Source organism: Rhodnius prolixus, unplaced genomic scaffold (assembly GCF_049639745.1).
Source record: "Rhodnius prolixus isolate KJV_2025 unplaced genomic scaffold, Rpr scaffold_5, whole genome shotgun sequence".
NCBI lineage: Eukaryota > Metazoa > Arthropoda > Insecta > Hemiptera > Reduviidae > Rhodnius > Rhodnius prolixus.
In genome coordinates, this window is record NW_027411624.1 from 12,653,291 (window position 1) to 12,671,163 (window position 17,873).

General features: G+C 31.4%; 1 protein-coding gene across 1 annotated transcript; it reads left to right on the forward strand.

The window, feature by feature from the left end:
• Nucleotides 1-723: 723 nt before the first annotated feature.
• LOC141457795 (uncharacterized) lies at nt 724-8,691 on the forward strand. Its single transcript, XM_074135056.1, has 3 exons — nt 724-1,187; nt 2,342-7,506; nt 8,359-8,691. The coding sequence occupies exons 1-3, from the start codon at nt 824-826 to the stop codon at nt 8,641-8,643; spliced, it is 5,814 nt and encodes a 1,937-aa protein (XP_073991157.1). The 5' UTR covers nt 724-823; the 3' UTR covers nt 8,644-8,691.
• The last annotated feature ends 9,182 nt before the right edge of the window (nt 8,692-17,873 follow it).

Genomic DNA, 17,873 nt, shown 5'->3' on the forward strand with positions numbered 1-17,873 from the left:
TGGTTACTTAAAAAATTCTAAAGAACAATATATAAAAGTATTCATTACAGTTCTTAGTATTTTTTATAAAAAGCAAATCCCTTATTTCAGTTCAATTAAATTATCTTAAACTTTTTTTCAACTGTTTCATGACATTAAAAACCTATCCAAACACATCTGTAATTATTATACATGATATTATATTTCCTTTCAGACTCATTTGTGCGTTTCTGTACATTATTTCTCTTCAAGATGTCGGTTCAATTGTGGTGTTTTTTCATATTTTGTTAGCTAAATAAATTTTGGCCATTTAACGCTTTAAATTTTCTTTTCTCTTATCAACTTTTGAACTAACTTATTACCTCACACTTCCCTATGTTGGCCCCAAGTCTAGGTCTAGATTTCTTTTGGTTCTTCTCGATTTGAGTTGTATTGGATGCATTTATTATTGTTAACTACAGGTACAGAGAAGCTTCGAATAGCGTATAGATTGGTCCCTCCCCATGGTAATTGAGCCTTTGTGCTAATGAACCTTTACAGTAACTGATGACGAATGGACTTAAGCATTTCTTAAATAAAACTACTTAATAGATTTCTTAGCTGTCTATTTCTGAGTTCTGAATGTAATTGACTACTTCAAAAGATTGAAATTCGAAATATTTGAACATTTGATTAAATTTAACCAGACGCATTAAATAAAATTATTATTTTTTAAAGTAAGAATAAAATACAGCTGTTTAATTAATACTCTACTAAAATAATAATGTATTCATAAGGTTTTTATTTTTTATTTTTTATTTAAAGTTTCACATTAAAAACAAAAAAACAATCATACAAACAAAACATGTCAAATAAGTATTTATCAGATATAGATGATTCATTTAAAAAGAGACTATTCAGCATAAAAAAAAGTACTCCAATTCCTGCGAAAGATCTAAAGTTGCTCAAGAGCGAACCTTGGATAAATGATGTGAAAAGTCAGAAAGTTTACGTGGAAGGATGGAGATGTTCTTTAATATTCGTATTGGAAGCGGATCCTTCATTTCACGGAGCCGTACAGCTGATCAACCATGCGCTAGAATATGATAAACGTAAAGCTGTACGTATTATTACCAGAAAAACAATCGAAAAACTAGCACTTGATTGTTGTTTTAAGACTGGCAAAAGAACTCCTTTTTCAGCTTTATGCGAAGCAGTTAGGCTGGCAGGTAATCCATCCAATATATATACAATTTTGAAATTCCATATTGTTTGCAAATATTTACATAGTTGACTAAAATACTATTTTGCACATTTATAAGATTTGAATATTTACATGGAAGCCTTTGTTTTTCAATTTTATACTAATTTTTCAAAATTTCTTTTTTTTTTTAATTTAAACATACTTTTGTTCTTAACATATGGTTAATTTTTTAATAATATTTTGGTTTCTTTAGCAATATATAAGATAGAAACACTTTCTTTTCCTGCACTAGCAGTTAATATCATCGACCGCTAGAGTCGCATGTTAGAGAGTTTGGAGTTGGCTTGACGAGTAACCCGCTAGAGCAGCATCAAAATAATCTGGCCTGTACACTCGCACGACTTTTTTTTATTCCAATTTTACTAAAAGTTATTTTGCTTAATAAAGATTCTTAATATTAAAAATACTTTTTTAGGGAAACATCCCAATTTCCATGAAAAGAATTCCAAACAAAAGCACTAGGCCTATTTTCCCACGATGTGGGACATTTTAAAACGTGATTTTCTTTCCTTTTTTTTTCTGAATTCCATGAAACATGGTTTATGCAATGTATGGTATCTATTTGACTGAAAAAACAGTAATTTCATTTCCTAAAATCTTTCGTAAATGATATCAGTTTCCTATACCCAGACATTATTTGCTCTACAAAGATCTACTAATAAGACTAGCATTTCTGTAAAACAAGCGTTTTTTTTTTTTTAGTCGGATTTGAGGTAAAACTAAATGCACCCTAATTTGTTTTGAATAAGAGTTCTTTTAAGAGAATAATATATCTTGAAAGATTTGCATAATTTACATAATTGCAGTAAGAGAAAGCCAGTTTAATGTGTCACAATGCAAGTTTTGTTTAATTGCATACTTTGACCAAAGAAAAGAGTTCAAATTTTGTGATTCCAAAATTACATTAAGTATTAATTTCTGTTATGTATTTTTTTTTTTTATCTTTAACAGACTCTTCACATATATCACTGTCTTTTAAAGGAGAGCTGGATGGTGTCCGGTGATAGAAGTTGTAAGAGGCTCTTGCAGCACGCTAATAACTGAGCTAACTTCTTCCCTTTTATGTTTATTGTCATTGCTTATTGAAGTTTGTGCATAATTAGGAATTATTTTTCGTAGGTGGATACATGTTCCGCAATAAGATACCTGTTGACCTGTTGGCGTATATGATAAAATATATGATTTTATTCGAAAGGGAGTCATTTTTTAAAGAAGAATGTCTAAAAAATTATAAAAAATGTAGAAATGAAAACAGATACCGAGTAATGGCTTTAAATTATGATGTACATTCTGATAACAGTGAACAAGAAGATCAAGCAGTAAAAAAAGCAGTGAAAATTTCAACAGTGCCTGCTGATACTTCCGATCAAAAAGAAAAACGAGACAAAAACATTAGAGCAAAAAAAGGAGCAAATAAAGGGAAGGAAGAAGAAAAAGCGGGAAAACCAGGAAAAAGCAAGGCCGAAAATAAGGGCAAATTGGCCACCAATAAGAGCAAAATGGCCACCAATAGGAGCAAAATGGCCACCAATAAGAGCAAAATCTTGAAAAAAGGCAAGACAGAAGGAAAAAATGAGAAAGCCGAAATAAAGACAGCTAAAGATAAGAAGGCGCTTGGCAACAAAAATAAATCAAATGAAACGGATTATTCAAAACGTGAACAAATGGTACAAAAAAAACGAAAGAATGAAGATTATAGCGCTAAATATCTACAAAAGGAACCCTACATATTAAGGGAAGGAGAATTCACTAAAATTTATGGAAAAGTAGAAACATTTTTACATAAAAGAGGCGAAATAAACCGGGATATTTATAAATACGATGATTCTCCAACGAATGGTCCAAATTTATACATATTTATTTCCTCATTTATAGAACCAAAATTGCCAAATATGCTGTATAGCATAAAAATACCAATAAATAGCTATATCTTTGTTGGTTGCACAATGTTGGACTCTATTTCTCATCACAAAGACGAAATTGCAGTGACAAACTTTTTTGAAAAAGAAGAGGTAGAAGAGGATGACTATAGAATGTTAATGAAGAAATATGGAAATCACTTTTCTTTTCTCAGCATCATGTTCATTGATCAGTACGCTAAGAAAAATCATCTTAAACCATTGAAAGTATTAGAAAGTTTAAAAAAAGATTTAGTCAATTTCTATAATACATTTTTCACATATGTTAGCAATCCTAAAACATGTAAACTCTATGAAAAAATTATAATGACCAAATACGTTCCCAATGTAAGTGATGTTAATTTCAATTCCAATCATTGGATGAGGAAATTTCTACGCATATTGTCTAATGACTTAATTAATTTAGGTTATCATTTTCATAAAGTTACTAAATTGTACAAAGACTATATAAAATTAATACCAGCGAAAAAATTAAAAAAAGGGAAGCCAAGAGCTAAATTGGAAATGAAATTTTATAACCTCCTAATGGATTCCATACCTAATGAAATTATTACCGTGCCTTTCATTTTAGATACATTGATTGCTCAAGCATGTAACAATCAACGAGCAAACATTGGCTATAATATTGGCGATTATAAAATTTCGAAGAAGAAAGAGGAAAATGATGTAACTCTAATTGAAGAAAAGCTCACCAAACTTAGAAAACAATATTTCCCAGACATAAGTGCAAATCCAGAACCAATAAAATCAAAATTTATACTTTTTGGGGACAAGTTAAGTTTGAATACACATAGATTTAAAGTATGGGGACAGCTGGTACGGGACAGAAGTAATCACATTTTGGAAGTATTTTTTGCGGATCACTGGAGAATCAATAAAAGAAAATTGAAGAGATATAATGTGCATGATGCCTATCATTATTTCAATTTATTAAAAGCTTGTAAATTCTTAAATATTAAAGGCGCTAAATCTATGATTGATCTATTGCTAAGTGTACTCTCATTGGGGGTAAACGAAGCTGCAATCAAAGCACCAATAAAGGAACCAATAGAATTTGATCAAAAAGATTCAATGAGTGCAAAATCTTGCAACAACAGTGTCGACATCTCAGTGGAAAGCAATTTCCCAACTGTATTAGGAGCTTTAAGAAATTTAGAAAAACACATAGAAATTGAACAAAGAAATAAATACTTGAAGGATCAAATTGAAATAGATCAGATATGCCATAAAATCAAAAAAGGTAACTTAGAAAAAACATTTTTAGATGAAATTAATGAGAGATTAAACGACGAACAAATCATTGATCTAATTAAGAATACAAAATATTTTGAGGAAATGCCAAAAAATGTTTTCTTACAGACATTATGGGATGCGCTACAGGAGTGTAATTCACTTGATGTGCAATTTGTTCCGTTGGTTAATAAATTAATTTACTGTTGTTACGATTCACCATTTACTCTTATAGAAGAAGGGTTGTTACCCTCACGCATGTGCCTTAGAGATTTTTATAAATTTGGATTTGATGAATTAAAAGAATTTTGCGAAGTGAAGGAATTACATTATTATAAAGAACGATTGCGTGATTTGTTTTGTACACAAATAGAAAAGTTGAAAGATAATATTAAGGATCCAATAGAACCAATTAAAATTACTAAAGATCTGAATTTATTGAAAGACGATTTTGAATACCCACGAAGATGCAATGACTTAACTGGCAAAAATATAGAGGAAGCTAAGCCAACACCACTTAAAATAATACGAAAACATAAAAAGAAGAGGCAAGTATTTATACCAAGATTGTACAATTTCGGTAAGCAAAAAAGAAGGATATCTTTATTCACTATTGTCAAAGAATATGTTTTAGTAGATTCAACAACTATTCGTTTTAAAATATTTTCTCAAACTTACAAAAAGCCAGATGTATGCTTCGATATGTTCCAGAACGGCCATCACCTTATTTTTCACACACCATGCTATTTGACTAAAAAACCAAAGTATTTACGTTTTCTACATTCTTCTGGTATTAATATTTGCTTTTATGAAGACTATACTAAGAAAGCTGTAGTTAAAACTAAGAAATTAATTAAGAAAACTGATTTGAAGAGGATTTTAAGAAAGAGACAGGCTCACGGTGTTAAAAGAAATACTGAGGGACCAAATAAAACTAAAGATGAAATTGGAACTACAGGTGATAGAGGTGAAAAAGAAATAAATGAAGAATATAAGGATTTGCCGAATATTGAAGATCCACAAGGGAATAAAAGAACAAAATTTGAATGTAAATTTTCCCTGCCAAATGGCTTAACAATTGAAAATAAATACACAAAAGATGGTGAAGTATATGTGAAGCAATATTTTCTGACAACTAAAAATGATAGTGATTTGATAAAAAATGAAAAATGTAGATTACATTTAAGTGATGGTACATTAGTTAAAATGTTGGAAGATAACTACGTTGAAATTTATTTCCCATGCGGGAGGTTGGTAAAATATTGTTTATACAGGGATTTCTTAGCGGAAGAAGAGGAAGAAGAAATTTACAATCTTGGGATCAATACCAACCAATCATTAAACGAGGAACACGGCTTTGGCGAGGAGGAGTCTGCGGAAAGTGTTAAGAAATATTACTTACTAGAGCCAGATGGCAATTTTTACACAGTTGTTGGCGAAGAAAAAAATTTAATTGGAATAAAAGAATGCGCAGAATATAATGACGTATTTAAGAATGTGAGAACAGTGAAATTTGTAAAAGGTCCTATATTTACATTCAATGGTGAATGTATACAAACTGTTACATTTCCTGATGGTACTAGAATAGTTAGCGAAGCAACTATTGATGATGAGGAAGTATTTTGTGACTGGTCGTTAGCAGAATTAAAGCGATGGTTTTTAGATTTCAACGATGAATCAGACAATGAAGGAGGGTTTTGTTTAGATAATCGTGGAGAATCTAAAAGTTCGGCGTACCCACGAAGAAAATACTATGATGGAGGTAGAAGTCAAGATCCAGATAGTATAATGAGTGGACCAAAAATAGATTTGGAACAAGATGGATTCCTGTGGGTTGCTATAGAATCCGTTATGGTTGAAAATCCCCGCTATGTATCAATCTTCAGGTTCCCATCTGAAGTTAGGAAAGCAATTTATATATTACCTAGGGGTATCGCAATTACTAGATTCAATAATTCTTGTTTTGATATGGAAATAGAATCAGCCCTAAAATTGTTTGTAAGAAATAATGAAATTATTTTAGAAAAATCTATGCAAAATGAATTAATACAGCGTTCCATATTATGGTATAAAACTTTTAAAACTGGATATAAAGCGAATAATGAATTTTTTTTCCATACATCGGATAAATTTGGAAATTGGTTGACAGCCAATAAAGAGCTAACAATCAAATATAATATAGTAAATGATCTTGATGTTACCGATGAAAGCAATTTCTGTGAAAAATGTAAAACATTTCATCTAAAGAATTTGATTCCAAAATATGCTGTAGCAACTACTAGAAGATTCATTATGGACAACGAACTAACCGGTACTGAACTTTTACACTCGATTAATGTAGACAAATTTAAAAATCAAATAAAAAATAGACGCGTTAAACGTAAACCATTTCAAGAAGATCCATTTATTGTAAACACTTATTTAATACCTATGGAAAAAGATTATGGACACTGGGAAAAACGTTATGCAAACATAAATAATGAAAGCGTATTTATATTACCATCAACATATGGTCCGTCTTGGTTATTTCCATTTTCGGATAAAGATCGTAAGGTTTCTGAAGACCTTCCAAGAGTTATTGTTCTAAGATATTTAACTGAATTTATATATGAAAATATTTATGAAGTATTTAATGATTTAATGAAAGTATTTAAAATATTAATAATAAAAGATAATAAAAAAATGACCCGTATGAGGGCAATTAAATTAAAAAAACAAAAAGCTAAAACAAAATTTAGTGACAGAGCACTACCGACAACAATAGTCGGAGTAGAAGCAAGATATCTACGGAAAATATTGTACTTGGACACAATAGCTGTAGTTAATATAAAATCATTAAATTTATACAAAGATATTATTTTTCTTCCCAAAATTCAGGAGAATAAGTTTAAAGTAAAAAATCAATATAGTTCGAAACTTTTTATTGAGAAATCGCAAGCATTGCACGAAGAAACTTTAGTGTCGTATTTTGATAGCCCAACAGGTATTGTATTTTATATTCTAGAAATTATTAAGAAGAATGCTGAGCTAATTATAGCAAAAACACATCTTAATGTTGATATGAGACACGTACTTAACAAACCCATGGCACAACTATCTGAAAATGATTTAAATAATATTGTGATATTTTTGGAGGTGAGTAAAATTGTTAAAAATCTTAATTTTAAGTTTTAGAGATTATTAATGAAGATGATTTAATTTTTTTGTTCTTTCTCTTTGTAAATTGAAAGAGGAAATTAAACTTGGCCAAGTTTTCACTTTAGTTTTTACAAAAAACTTTTATTTTGTGGTCCATTGTCTCAAAAATTCAAGTTTTCCATTTAAGTATGGAAATCTTTCTCAATAGTTTTTAATTTTAAATTGAGACCAGAAGAAAAGTGAATGATCTTAAGCTTCAAATGTCAATACATTGACCATCCCAGTGCACCAAGAATACATACTTTGTGCTTACTTACATTTACTCTTCTTTCCTCATATATTTCATTTTTTAATTTTCACATAAATTACAAATTCTCTTGTCATTTGTGTGTAATTCTCTTTGCTCTTCCTAAAAATAATTTTGTACCAGAATGCGGTTTTAAAATTACGAGTACTTACGATTTTTGAGTCTACAGCTTTCTTTTTTTGGAACTTGTCCATTGTAAGACCAAAGCTCTGCAATTAAATATAACAGCACCACAAGCCTTTATTTTTGCTAGTCAAAGTAAAATTGTAAATCTATGTAATCGAAAGATGTATGTAATTGAACTGCAACGAAAATGAATTGTTTAGTATGAAATTATTTTACCACGAAATTGTTGCAATAAAATTATTACACCATGCACTGCTTTAGTAAAGGATACACCACAAGCTTAACTAAGAGCTTTTTGAGAAATATTAAAAATAAGATCCAGTTTATATTTCAGTTTAAGATGATTACCGTTACTATATCTTTTAATATTTTTATTATATATATAAACAAATATTGAGTATATTCATTGTTTTCAGATGTTTCGTGATGAAATATGGGATCCTACAACAGATATCGATATTAAAGAGTTAGTAAAAGCGGCTGTAGATTTATCAGAATTCTTTCCAAGTATGAAAGATGCTTTAGAATTTAATGTGTATCAAGGTTCGACTAAAGTGAAAAATCAATGTCAGGATGGACTAGAAACAAAAGCAAAAGTTTTACTTAAAGAAAATAGACAAATGGATCTTGAATCTATTTTAAATTTAATTGAAGAACCGTCTGATAAACAAGGCCAAGTTGAAGGTCACAGATGTGATTGAAACGTTTTAATATGCAAAATAAATATTTAATAAAATGACATGATTATATCTGAGACTATAATATTATTTAGAGGTAGATGATGAAATGTTTGCTTGATTTATTTCGTTCTTCTCCTTTGCAGCTATCTTAGCTTCCTGGATTATTCTTGCTTCTTCCTTACGTTTCTAAGTTCCAAATTGATAATATCCACAATGCAAACCAGATTAAATTAACTTTCAAGACTTAACTTTCAAACTAACAAAACGTGTTTACAAGAAAGTAACGCCAGATCTCCGTTAGCAAATGGAGGGTACAGCAGATTCTATGCTATGCCCATTTCTGACCAATTAATGTACATAAACAATGGACAAACAAAATTGATGTATAATAGCGGAAGATGTTGCACGAATTTATCCAAGAGATTGATGTTAAAATGTCCTCCATTTCTGAGAGTGTTATTTAGAATAGAGTTAGCATTTAAATTAGGCAGAATCTCAATGAAACAATTTAGAAATAATAAATAAATGTAAAAGAAATGGTTGTAGCTTCTGTATGAACAAAATTGACGGTGTGGGTTGGACAAGGTAGAAATAGACACTTTTCCGATGTGAGAAGGAAACGCAGAAGTGACATGAACTTGATCTGACAGTGCCGTCCTATTAGGTATTCATAACAGCTCGTGTATGTCCTGCTACATATACGGCTAAAATGTAAAATAAATAACAAGAATATGAACTACTTTTTTTCACGTCATTTTATTATTATTTCCATCTCATTCTAACTGGAAATTACTTTTCAGTTCTTCCAATATCCTTATTTCTGCGCATTTAATGTTCAATTGATGTCATTATGAAATACAATCTTCTTACCTAAAATTTTAAGCAAGAAATTACACGATTATATTACACTACCACTTATCAAGAAGCAACTATCTTAAGTTTTATTCGGTAGTCTTAGTTCTAAATAAGCACACAAAAAAAAATAATTTACCAAATTAGAAGTCCTTGGTAGAAATGTCTTTGAAAGATGGCTAAGTATAACTGCACTAATAATCGACTGCGTCATGAAGAATTTTAATCTCCCAAAACATACTGGTATGATACTGATGAACATCGAATAACTTTCGGTACAATATGATCCGAGGAATTCGTCTATAATTAAAGAATAGACAACTAAGTGACCTTCATAATTAATTAAAAATGTAAAAAATAGTTAATTTTCATTTGAGAAAAAGGATCACTTATCTTGGTGAACCAACGGGACTTATCCACAGATTTTTAAACTTATATTACGCAGGAAGGACGACATAGTCCGCAACAATTAGTCCAGAGGCACCATATTAAGGATCCTGCTTAGGTGTATGCCTTATTCTGTGCTTATTCTTAAATTTTGGATATGAACAGTCAGTAAGTCTGCTTTCCCTTCTAATTTTGCTAATATTCCCAATGGTTTTTATGGCTGAAAAACAATCATTTTCTCACAAGTCTTAGTATCACTACAATTTCAAATTTCTCTGCCATTAAGATAAAGAGCCTTCTCATCTTAGTTTTAATAAATTAAATTTGTGAATTAATTGATTGTATTATCGATAAAGACAATAATACTTGTTGAAAACGGCATTTTCTGTTTCACACGATTCGGTGCTTACAATACGTAACTGTACATAATATACAATGTTTCATAACAATGTTTCCAAAGCTAGCAATTCATTAAGATTGTAATGTAAATGTTTAAACGTTAAATTTCGTAAATTCAACATGTAAAGAGAATAGGATAGCAGAAAAGTTGTTGGCAAAGCGTTGTGTAGCATATTAAATGTGATTAGAGAAGCAACGCTCTGGAATAGAGTTACTACCAGGAAAATAGGGAGACAAGAGCTTCGTGGTAACTAGTTTGGGAGGAGGAGAATACAACTAGTTAGCAATGCAGAGTTACCACCTTGTCACAAAGACAATAACCAAATATTGACTGAGCAATTCCCCAATGAACTAGGAAGCAAAACTGGATGAACATCCTCTGCTTCATACTGAGGATGTCTTTCTCCATCTGCACATATTTTGCGTGACAATCTTGATTTAAAAAGACATGTAGCGAGTGGTAAAAAAAATATACTGGCAAGTAATGGTTACTATGCTTCGAAGGTTATTCCAGAACTATTACATCCATAGATTCATAATTCTTTCCCTAATCACATAATGTGGGTATGGATATATATTTTGATTCACCTGAGGTTTACTTGCAATTTGCAGAGATTGCTGTAGAAGGTATTTTCTTCACAAAAATACTGCAAACGATTAAATAAACTGTCATTCAACTCCTTAGTAATAGCAACAGTTATATATACTCGTATTGTCAATATTTACTGTATTTTTCTTCTCTTAAGGAAATATTGTGCGCTGTGGCCAAAAAGATCAATGTCCAAAAACCATCTCTCTACACCAACCGAGTGAATAAAATTATTGCCTTAAGATCTCAGGGAAAACCCACAGGAAAGCGGATGCGCCGCCAGACTGGGTCAACATTTCCTGACGTGGTTCAAAATACCCTTTCTCTCCTGCATCCCCTTGAAAGGTTGATATTTTCAAGAAGACTCCCCCTGTTGAGACGGCTTATAAGAAAAACCACTTGTTAGTGTAATCACCTCATTTCTCCAACACCTCTTTTACTTATTTTGAGAATATCTTTCCACAATCAAGGGAAGCAGACGCCTAAGAAAATCCTATGAGAGGTGGTGTGCTGGCAGTTATGGTGCCAGCAAACATTTCACTACCACTGGTAGAAGCTCTCTAGAGGAGTATTGGTTGAATTCAGGATCGTCATTCACCCTTTAGAAGCAGTCAGTGAACCTCTTGACCAATGATCAAGGAATTTGAAAGTGAAATCTAAATAAAGGAAAGGAAATTGGGAGATCAGCTGAACAGTTCCTCTGTAAATTCATCACTATCTCCCATTAATAGGTTCAGCCGCTTGAACCACACCATAGAAAGTTTCAATTGAGAATTTCATGAATGTATTGCGATCCACATTAGGCAGAGATGTACTCAACAGTACGTTTTGTTCTTTGGTCAATACTTTTAGGTTAAACGCAGTATTTATCGGATAAAAAGTAAATCAAACAACAGAATGATATGAGGGAAATGGCGGAATAGAGAAGACTTTAAGAAGACAGTATTTAAGTGATAATAAAGGATTAAGCTCGACCACGACAAAGAATGCTGTCCTCACACTCTTTAAAGCGACACTAGGATGAGTATAATGATAATGGTAATAACGATGATATGCCCAACTTTTTGAACCAACAAGAACTGTATGATGTTCAGAAGTTGTAAAACAATTATACAAGGAGCATATAACACTGAACACAAAACTAAAAATGACTACAAATTTATTTTTCACAGGCTATCCAATTGCACCGAAATGGAACTAAAAACGAGTAAGGTACCATCTCAACTCGCTAGAACATTCTAGAATCAGTTTTACTGGGAAATATTTAAACAAACAAAAAAAATTATTGTGCTAATATCACCACATCAAAAAAACCTAGCCAAAAAATTTCAAATACTCTATTTCAAATTTTATATACTCTCATGTTAAATTTATAGTTGTCATTGAAAGAAAAATCTCCTAAAGTAAATGAAATTATAAACTCATTCTAAATGTACAATACAGTTATTTATTTTATATTTTTTGGTAATTTGGATAACGATGAAAAAGTGAAATGAAACGTGACAAGAACAAATTTACCTAATTTTAAACATTTAGTAATATCCAAAAGCGCCATATTTCAATTTATTCCTTCTATCTCTGTTATTCAATCAAAATAAATTTAATTATAATCTCTTATTTCTTTCTGTGCTAAAATTGGTATCAAATCCAAATTTACACTGTAGATATTTAATAAGTAATCCGTCAGCCTCTATTCTTAGACAGATTCTTACCTTGTCGATGATGAGACGGTTAAAATTCTGACCAGTTGTAAGAAAAATATTAACTTTTTCTTATTGCCAAAAATTCCAAAATTAGAAAGATTCACTGGTTAGAAAGGCTCACTCAAAATAAGAAGAAAATACCCCGGAAGATTTATAGAGATGCAAAGGATGGATAATCTTGAAACGAGAGACAAATAAAAAAATTTATTTTCTTTCAGATACGTAGATAGATGAATATTTCCACGTTTATTAAACTGGATAGAATTAATTGGACTTTATTTTTTTGTAGTACTGTTAACCAATGGACGAAGCGATTTCAGCACTCAGTCAGGCCAAAACTTAGATAGTCCGATGATGGCGCTAAAGAACTGCTTTACTCGTATTGCGAAATGGATAATGGGTTTTAGGAAAATGATACCCTTGTGAAAGGCATCATTTTAGCTGAGATCAGAACAAGGTTGTAGCCTTAGAGAAGAAGAATTTCAATAAAACTACTCAGATTCGAAGAACAGAACGTCGCGTTTTGAAGATATAAACGACTGAATTGCTCAAAGGCAGAATTCCAAAATAAAAATAAGTTGACATCTCCAATTTGCATATAATGCTCGCTGTACCTGGTGAGGTTGTTGAAGTGTACAACTGCATGGATTTAGCGTATCCACAGTCTAATTGTAGCTCAGCAAATGATTTATACTATTGATTTTACATTCTATATTGAAAGTCCAAACATCTAGGGGAACCACAGTAACCTCTTAGATCGAAAAAGGATTAGGTTACATTGCAACTCCCTCGCAAATCTACTAAAACCGGATTCAGCATAATTTGTTTATTTATTTTATTCATCTGTCTGGATTGATATATTATCATTCTAACAAACCTTTTTTCAATAAATAGTAAGTAAAAAAATGTTGGATTCCTTTTTATCTGCAAGAAATAGAATGTACAAAGATAAAATCCCTTAAATAAAATAAAAGCAGACAGGAGAATTGACAGCCTGCAGGATGTTATCATGTGAGAAAATTATTACATATAATTAGCTGGCCGCCAACGCTTGGGGTTTATCAATAAAAAGGAATAACACTTGAAAGAATAAATTAGAATAAATTTTAAATATTCATTTAAATGAATATATTAAAAATAAAATAAAACAAAACAAAAATGACTTATTTTGACAAAAAAAAAAAGGGGGACTTGAATATTGAATTAATAACTGCCATTTCTTGCTTTCTTAATGAACAGATTTTTGCAGTCAGCTTTAAAAAGTCAACAATATTCAAGTCTTCATCAATTAAAGCAGTAATTATTACTAAATTATTTACACTTATCAGCACCATTACTCTCACTATCCAGAGGTGGCAGACTGTTTTTTTCAGAAGCACCTGGTCTTTTTTAGGTATCATTTATTGGGAGGGAATCGATTATTTTAAGTTCATGCACGGCAATGCTCGACGAAATTCAGTAAAAATTGCTTTCAGTTATCTGGTCATTTCTTCTTAATTTGATGTAGACAGGCCCGATCTAAATCCCATTGATCTCATCCCATACCTGTAGGATGAGCTTTCAAGATGAATAATATTAAGGTTGATGTAAGATTTTTCGGGAAGAAACTTTGGGATAATAGAGGAGTCCTTGTTGGACAGGAGCTCTAAAAACGGCACCTTCTCACAAAGTAAATGAAGCACCTACTTTGATAGAATATAATTTAGCAATGCTTGATGTTTTCCTAATAAATAAATTTTTATCTCACAGTTATTAACAAGCATTAAATAATAATACAATAATAATAATAATAATAATATTATCAGAATTAAAGATAACTAATTGTATAACTATTCTGACTATAATGCCTTCATGTTCAATCTTAAAACAGTTCAATGCAGGTTAATACGTACATAATCGGCTTGTTTCTGTAGAGTTATTGAATAATATTAGACAAAGTTCAAAGTTTATAATAAACTTGTCATTTAATCATCAAAGTGGCAGCCATGTTGCAATTTAACTGTGGAACAAAATTAATCTATATTCAAATTTGTATCAAATCCGTCACTACTAAGAATTTAGATTCAGTTTAATCCAAAATAATTTCCAACTCTAAAGCTCTTTAGATATAAATAGAATTGAATTGTTATTCAAATTGCTTTAGTCAGATTTGCTCTAACAATGATATAATAATTATGAAAGTAATAGACTATTTTTTTTTAAATTAACATTTATTTCCATAAATGGCCTAGTTTACAAGGCTAAGAAACAATAATAACACATAAAGTCGCGCTTGTGCAACATTCGGATCCCTCAGCTTTCAACAAAAATGAATTTTCTAAAAAAAAATCTTTCGAATAAAATCATAATGTTTTAAAGAAAAAGAAATTTGAAACTTGATGGAATTATTTAGAATATAACGATCGATATACTAACTCGGACTATCAAAATGGGCAAGAAATAAATGTTGCAAAATATTTATTAATTGGAATCAAGTCACTATTATTATAGGCACCACGATATCCAAGCGGTTAAAGGCGAGGCCCTCAAAACTAAGAAGTATTATGGTATAGTGGGTTCGATTCACAATCTAAGCTTCGGATTTAATTTAATGGTTAGTGCGATAGATTATTGTAAAGTAAGTTTGCTAGTCGCTTCCTTCCACACCAAATTTTGTTAGCTGAACATAAAGTCTGCCTAGAAAAATAGGCAAGTACTTTACTTACTCTTATGTTGGACGATAACGGGGCCTGAGCAATGCAGTAACTGTTTGAGAAGGCCTACTGGGTTCAGCTGTTTACTGTAAATAAGGATGTTTATTATCTTATTTCCACTTTATAAAAGTTTATCAACTTTGCTTTATTTTTTTGTGACCATAAACTATTAATATTTAGGATCGAAATAACGAGGATTTGGTAAAAATAAAGAACAAAAACTCCAGTCTTTATAGCCCAAAGGTTTCGACAAATTTATTGTCTTCCTCTGGGCGTGGTTGGTTGAGTTTATGTTGACCGAATCCTCGCTATTTCAATCCTAAATATATATCAACTTTTTCATCCCCTCAAGGGAAAGAATGTCCAATAATCCCTTATTATTAAGTGACTACGTAACAAAAGGAATTAATTTCATGTTTTGACTGTAGTAGTTTCGGCTCTGTTTTGATGATTATGTAATTTCTCTTTATATGAATAGATTGGATTGAATTCACGCATAATTCTTTATTCCCAAAGCTTTAGATGAATGTTTATAAAGTAAAATCCAACTTTGATCATTCAGGAGAAGTCTTTTCTCACAGTAAAAGAAAAATGACTTTAAAGAATAGACGGAGGTCACTTGGTGGCTCTGAAATCTTGAAAGGTAGCCTATTAAGGCACATTCCATGACACTTTTAAAAGAAAAAAAAAATTATCTTTACCCGCATTAGCTGTATTATAATTAGATTTCTTTGAAGTAATAGTGGTATTAAGCAGACAATCTTCGTATCTATTATATATAGGTAACATATATGGAGGGTTAATGGAACTGATTGCATTTGCCATGATGGCGAGGTTATTAGATCTCACTAACAGAGTGTGCTGACTGTTCCCATGCATGCATTAACAGTCACTTCTCCAGTTCACACAGCTATAAAGTAATTATTGCATTAGTTGGAAAGTCAAGTCATCTTACTATGTGTCTTACTATTGGTGTCAAATGTCATGTGACTTAGTTTCTGGAGCTTGGAAAGGAGATTTATACAATTTCTTGAGTGCTATGGCCATTTATTAGTAGCCTATCATAACAATTTTATTCAAAATTTGTTTTAAAATAAAACTGAAGTACTTCAAGAATTGAGTAGTAATTGAGTAGCAAGTATTGTCTCAAATTTTCTGTGAAGAGTTTTAAACTCAAATTTTAGGTTTATCAACAAAAATCCAAACTCAACTAAACCAAAAAATCCTCCCTTCCGTACATTTCAACCATATCACCCTTCCTACAGTTACAGAAGTACGTTACCTGGGACTTTATCTCGACAAACGTCTAACCTGGAATCCTCATATTCGACTAAAACGAACTGAGTTCTTTTACTGTGAGCTACAGATATAAACTGTTGAAACGTTCAAAACTGACATTACGTAACAATAGACAGCTGACCAACTCACTAATAGCCCTTAAGGAATAGAACTATACGGGACATCCAAACATTCGAATCTTTATCGCATCCAAACCCTTCAGTCCAAAATCTTAGGCACCCTAGTCAACGCTCCTTTCTACGTCTCTAACAACACTATCCACAATGACCTTAAAATTCCTTTCGCTTCTGTCATCCCGTTATTTAAAATTCCATTCCCCACTATCCTCTCATGTGAATCCTTTAGTCTAAGCCTTCTCAACCTCCATTCTCACAATTAATCCTCGGCGACGTTTGAAGCGACGGTAGCCTTGCAACCAACTGCGGATGTAGCGTCGACTGATTAGCTTCAGTTCTCGCCAGTCATGTTCCGAGAAGTGTGCTTGTTAGCCTTTGCCTATCTGCACACTCATTTATCGACTACCACAAGTCATCTGTTTTACTTGTTGCATTTATTTCTGTGCAGTTGTAAAAATCTAAATAAAGGTTAAAAAAAAAAATACTCATTTTTAAACTCCCTAAATTCCCTCAACATATTTAAGTTACCATGCTTAAATTACGTACTTAAGATTTCTCCTTTCTCTGAGAATTATTGAGCGATACTTAAACGTTTGAAGTTCCTACAATATTCATATTTAAGAAATCATTCTGGATCGCCCAATAACACGTTTTGTCTACGTTATTAGCTGATTCTTCACTAACAAACGCCATATTTTTACACTTACAATATAGTTCTGCAAATACTTGGTTGAGTAGTTTATTCAGCTCTTATTTGGGCGTCAGTGGCATGATGTAATAGTGGTATTGGGCTCCATGCCCGGTCTAGATCTAGGATTTTATTTAATGGTGGTAAATATGGGAATTTACTAGTGAAGTATGTTTGCTAGTAGCCTCCGTCCAACTAATTTACTAATTGGGCATAAAGCCCGCCTGAATAAATAGGCAGCACTAAAATCATTTAGAAAGTGAAGAATGATTGGATGAACACGATTGATGATGTTAACAGCAATCTGGCCAAATTTGTGGGCAGTTGATTGTAGACTTAAGCCAAAGAAAGTAATCTAATGAAATATAAGCATGGAATAAATGTGAATTTTAGGAAGTCAGTTCTTACCTTTTCTAGTTAAAACATATATTCTACGAGTAAATTTATTGTATCCGGCCCATAATCTGTTAAACCAGGGTTCATACATTTTTTGAAAGTTGAACGTCACTGATAAATTTGTTGATT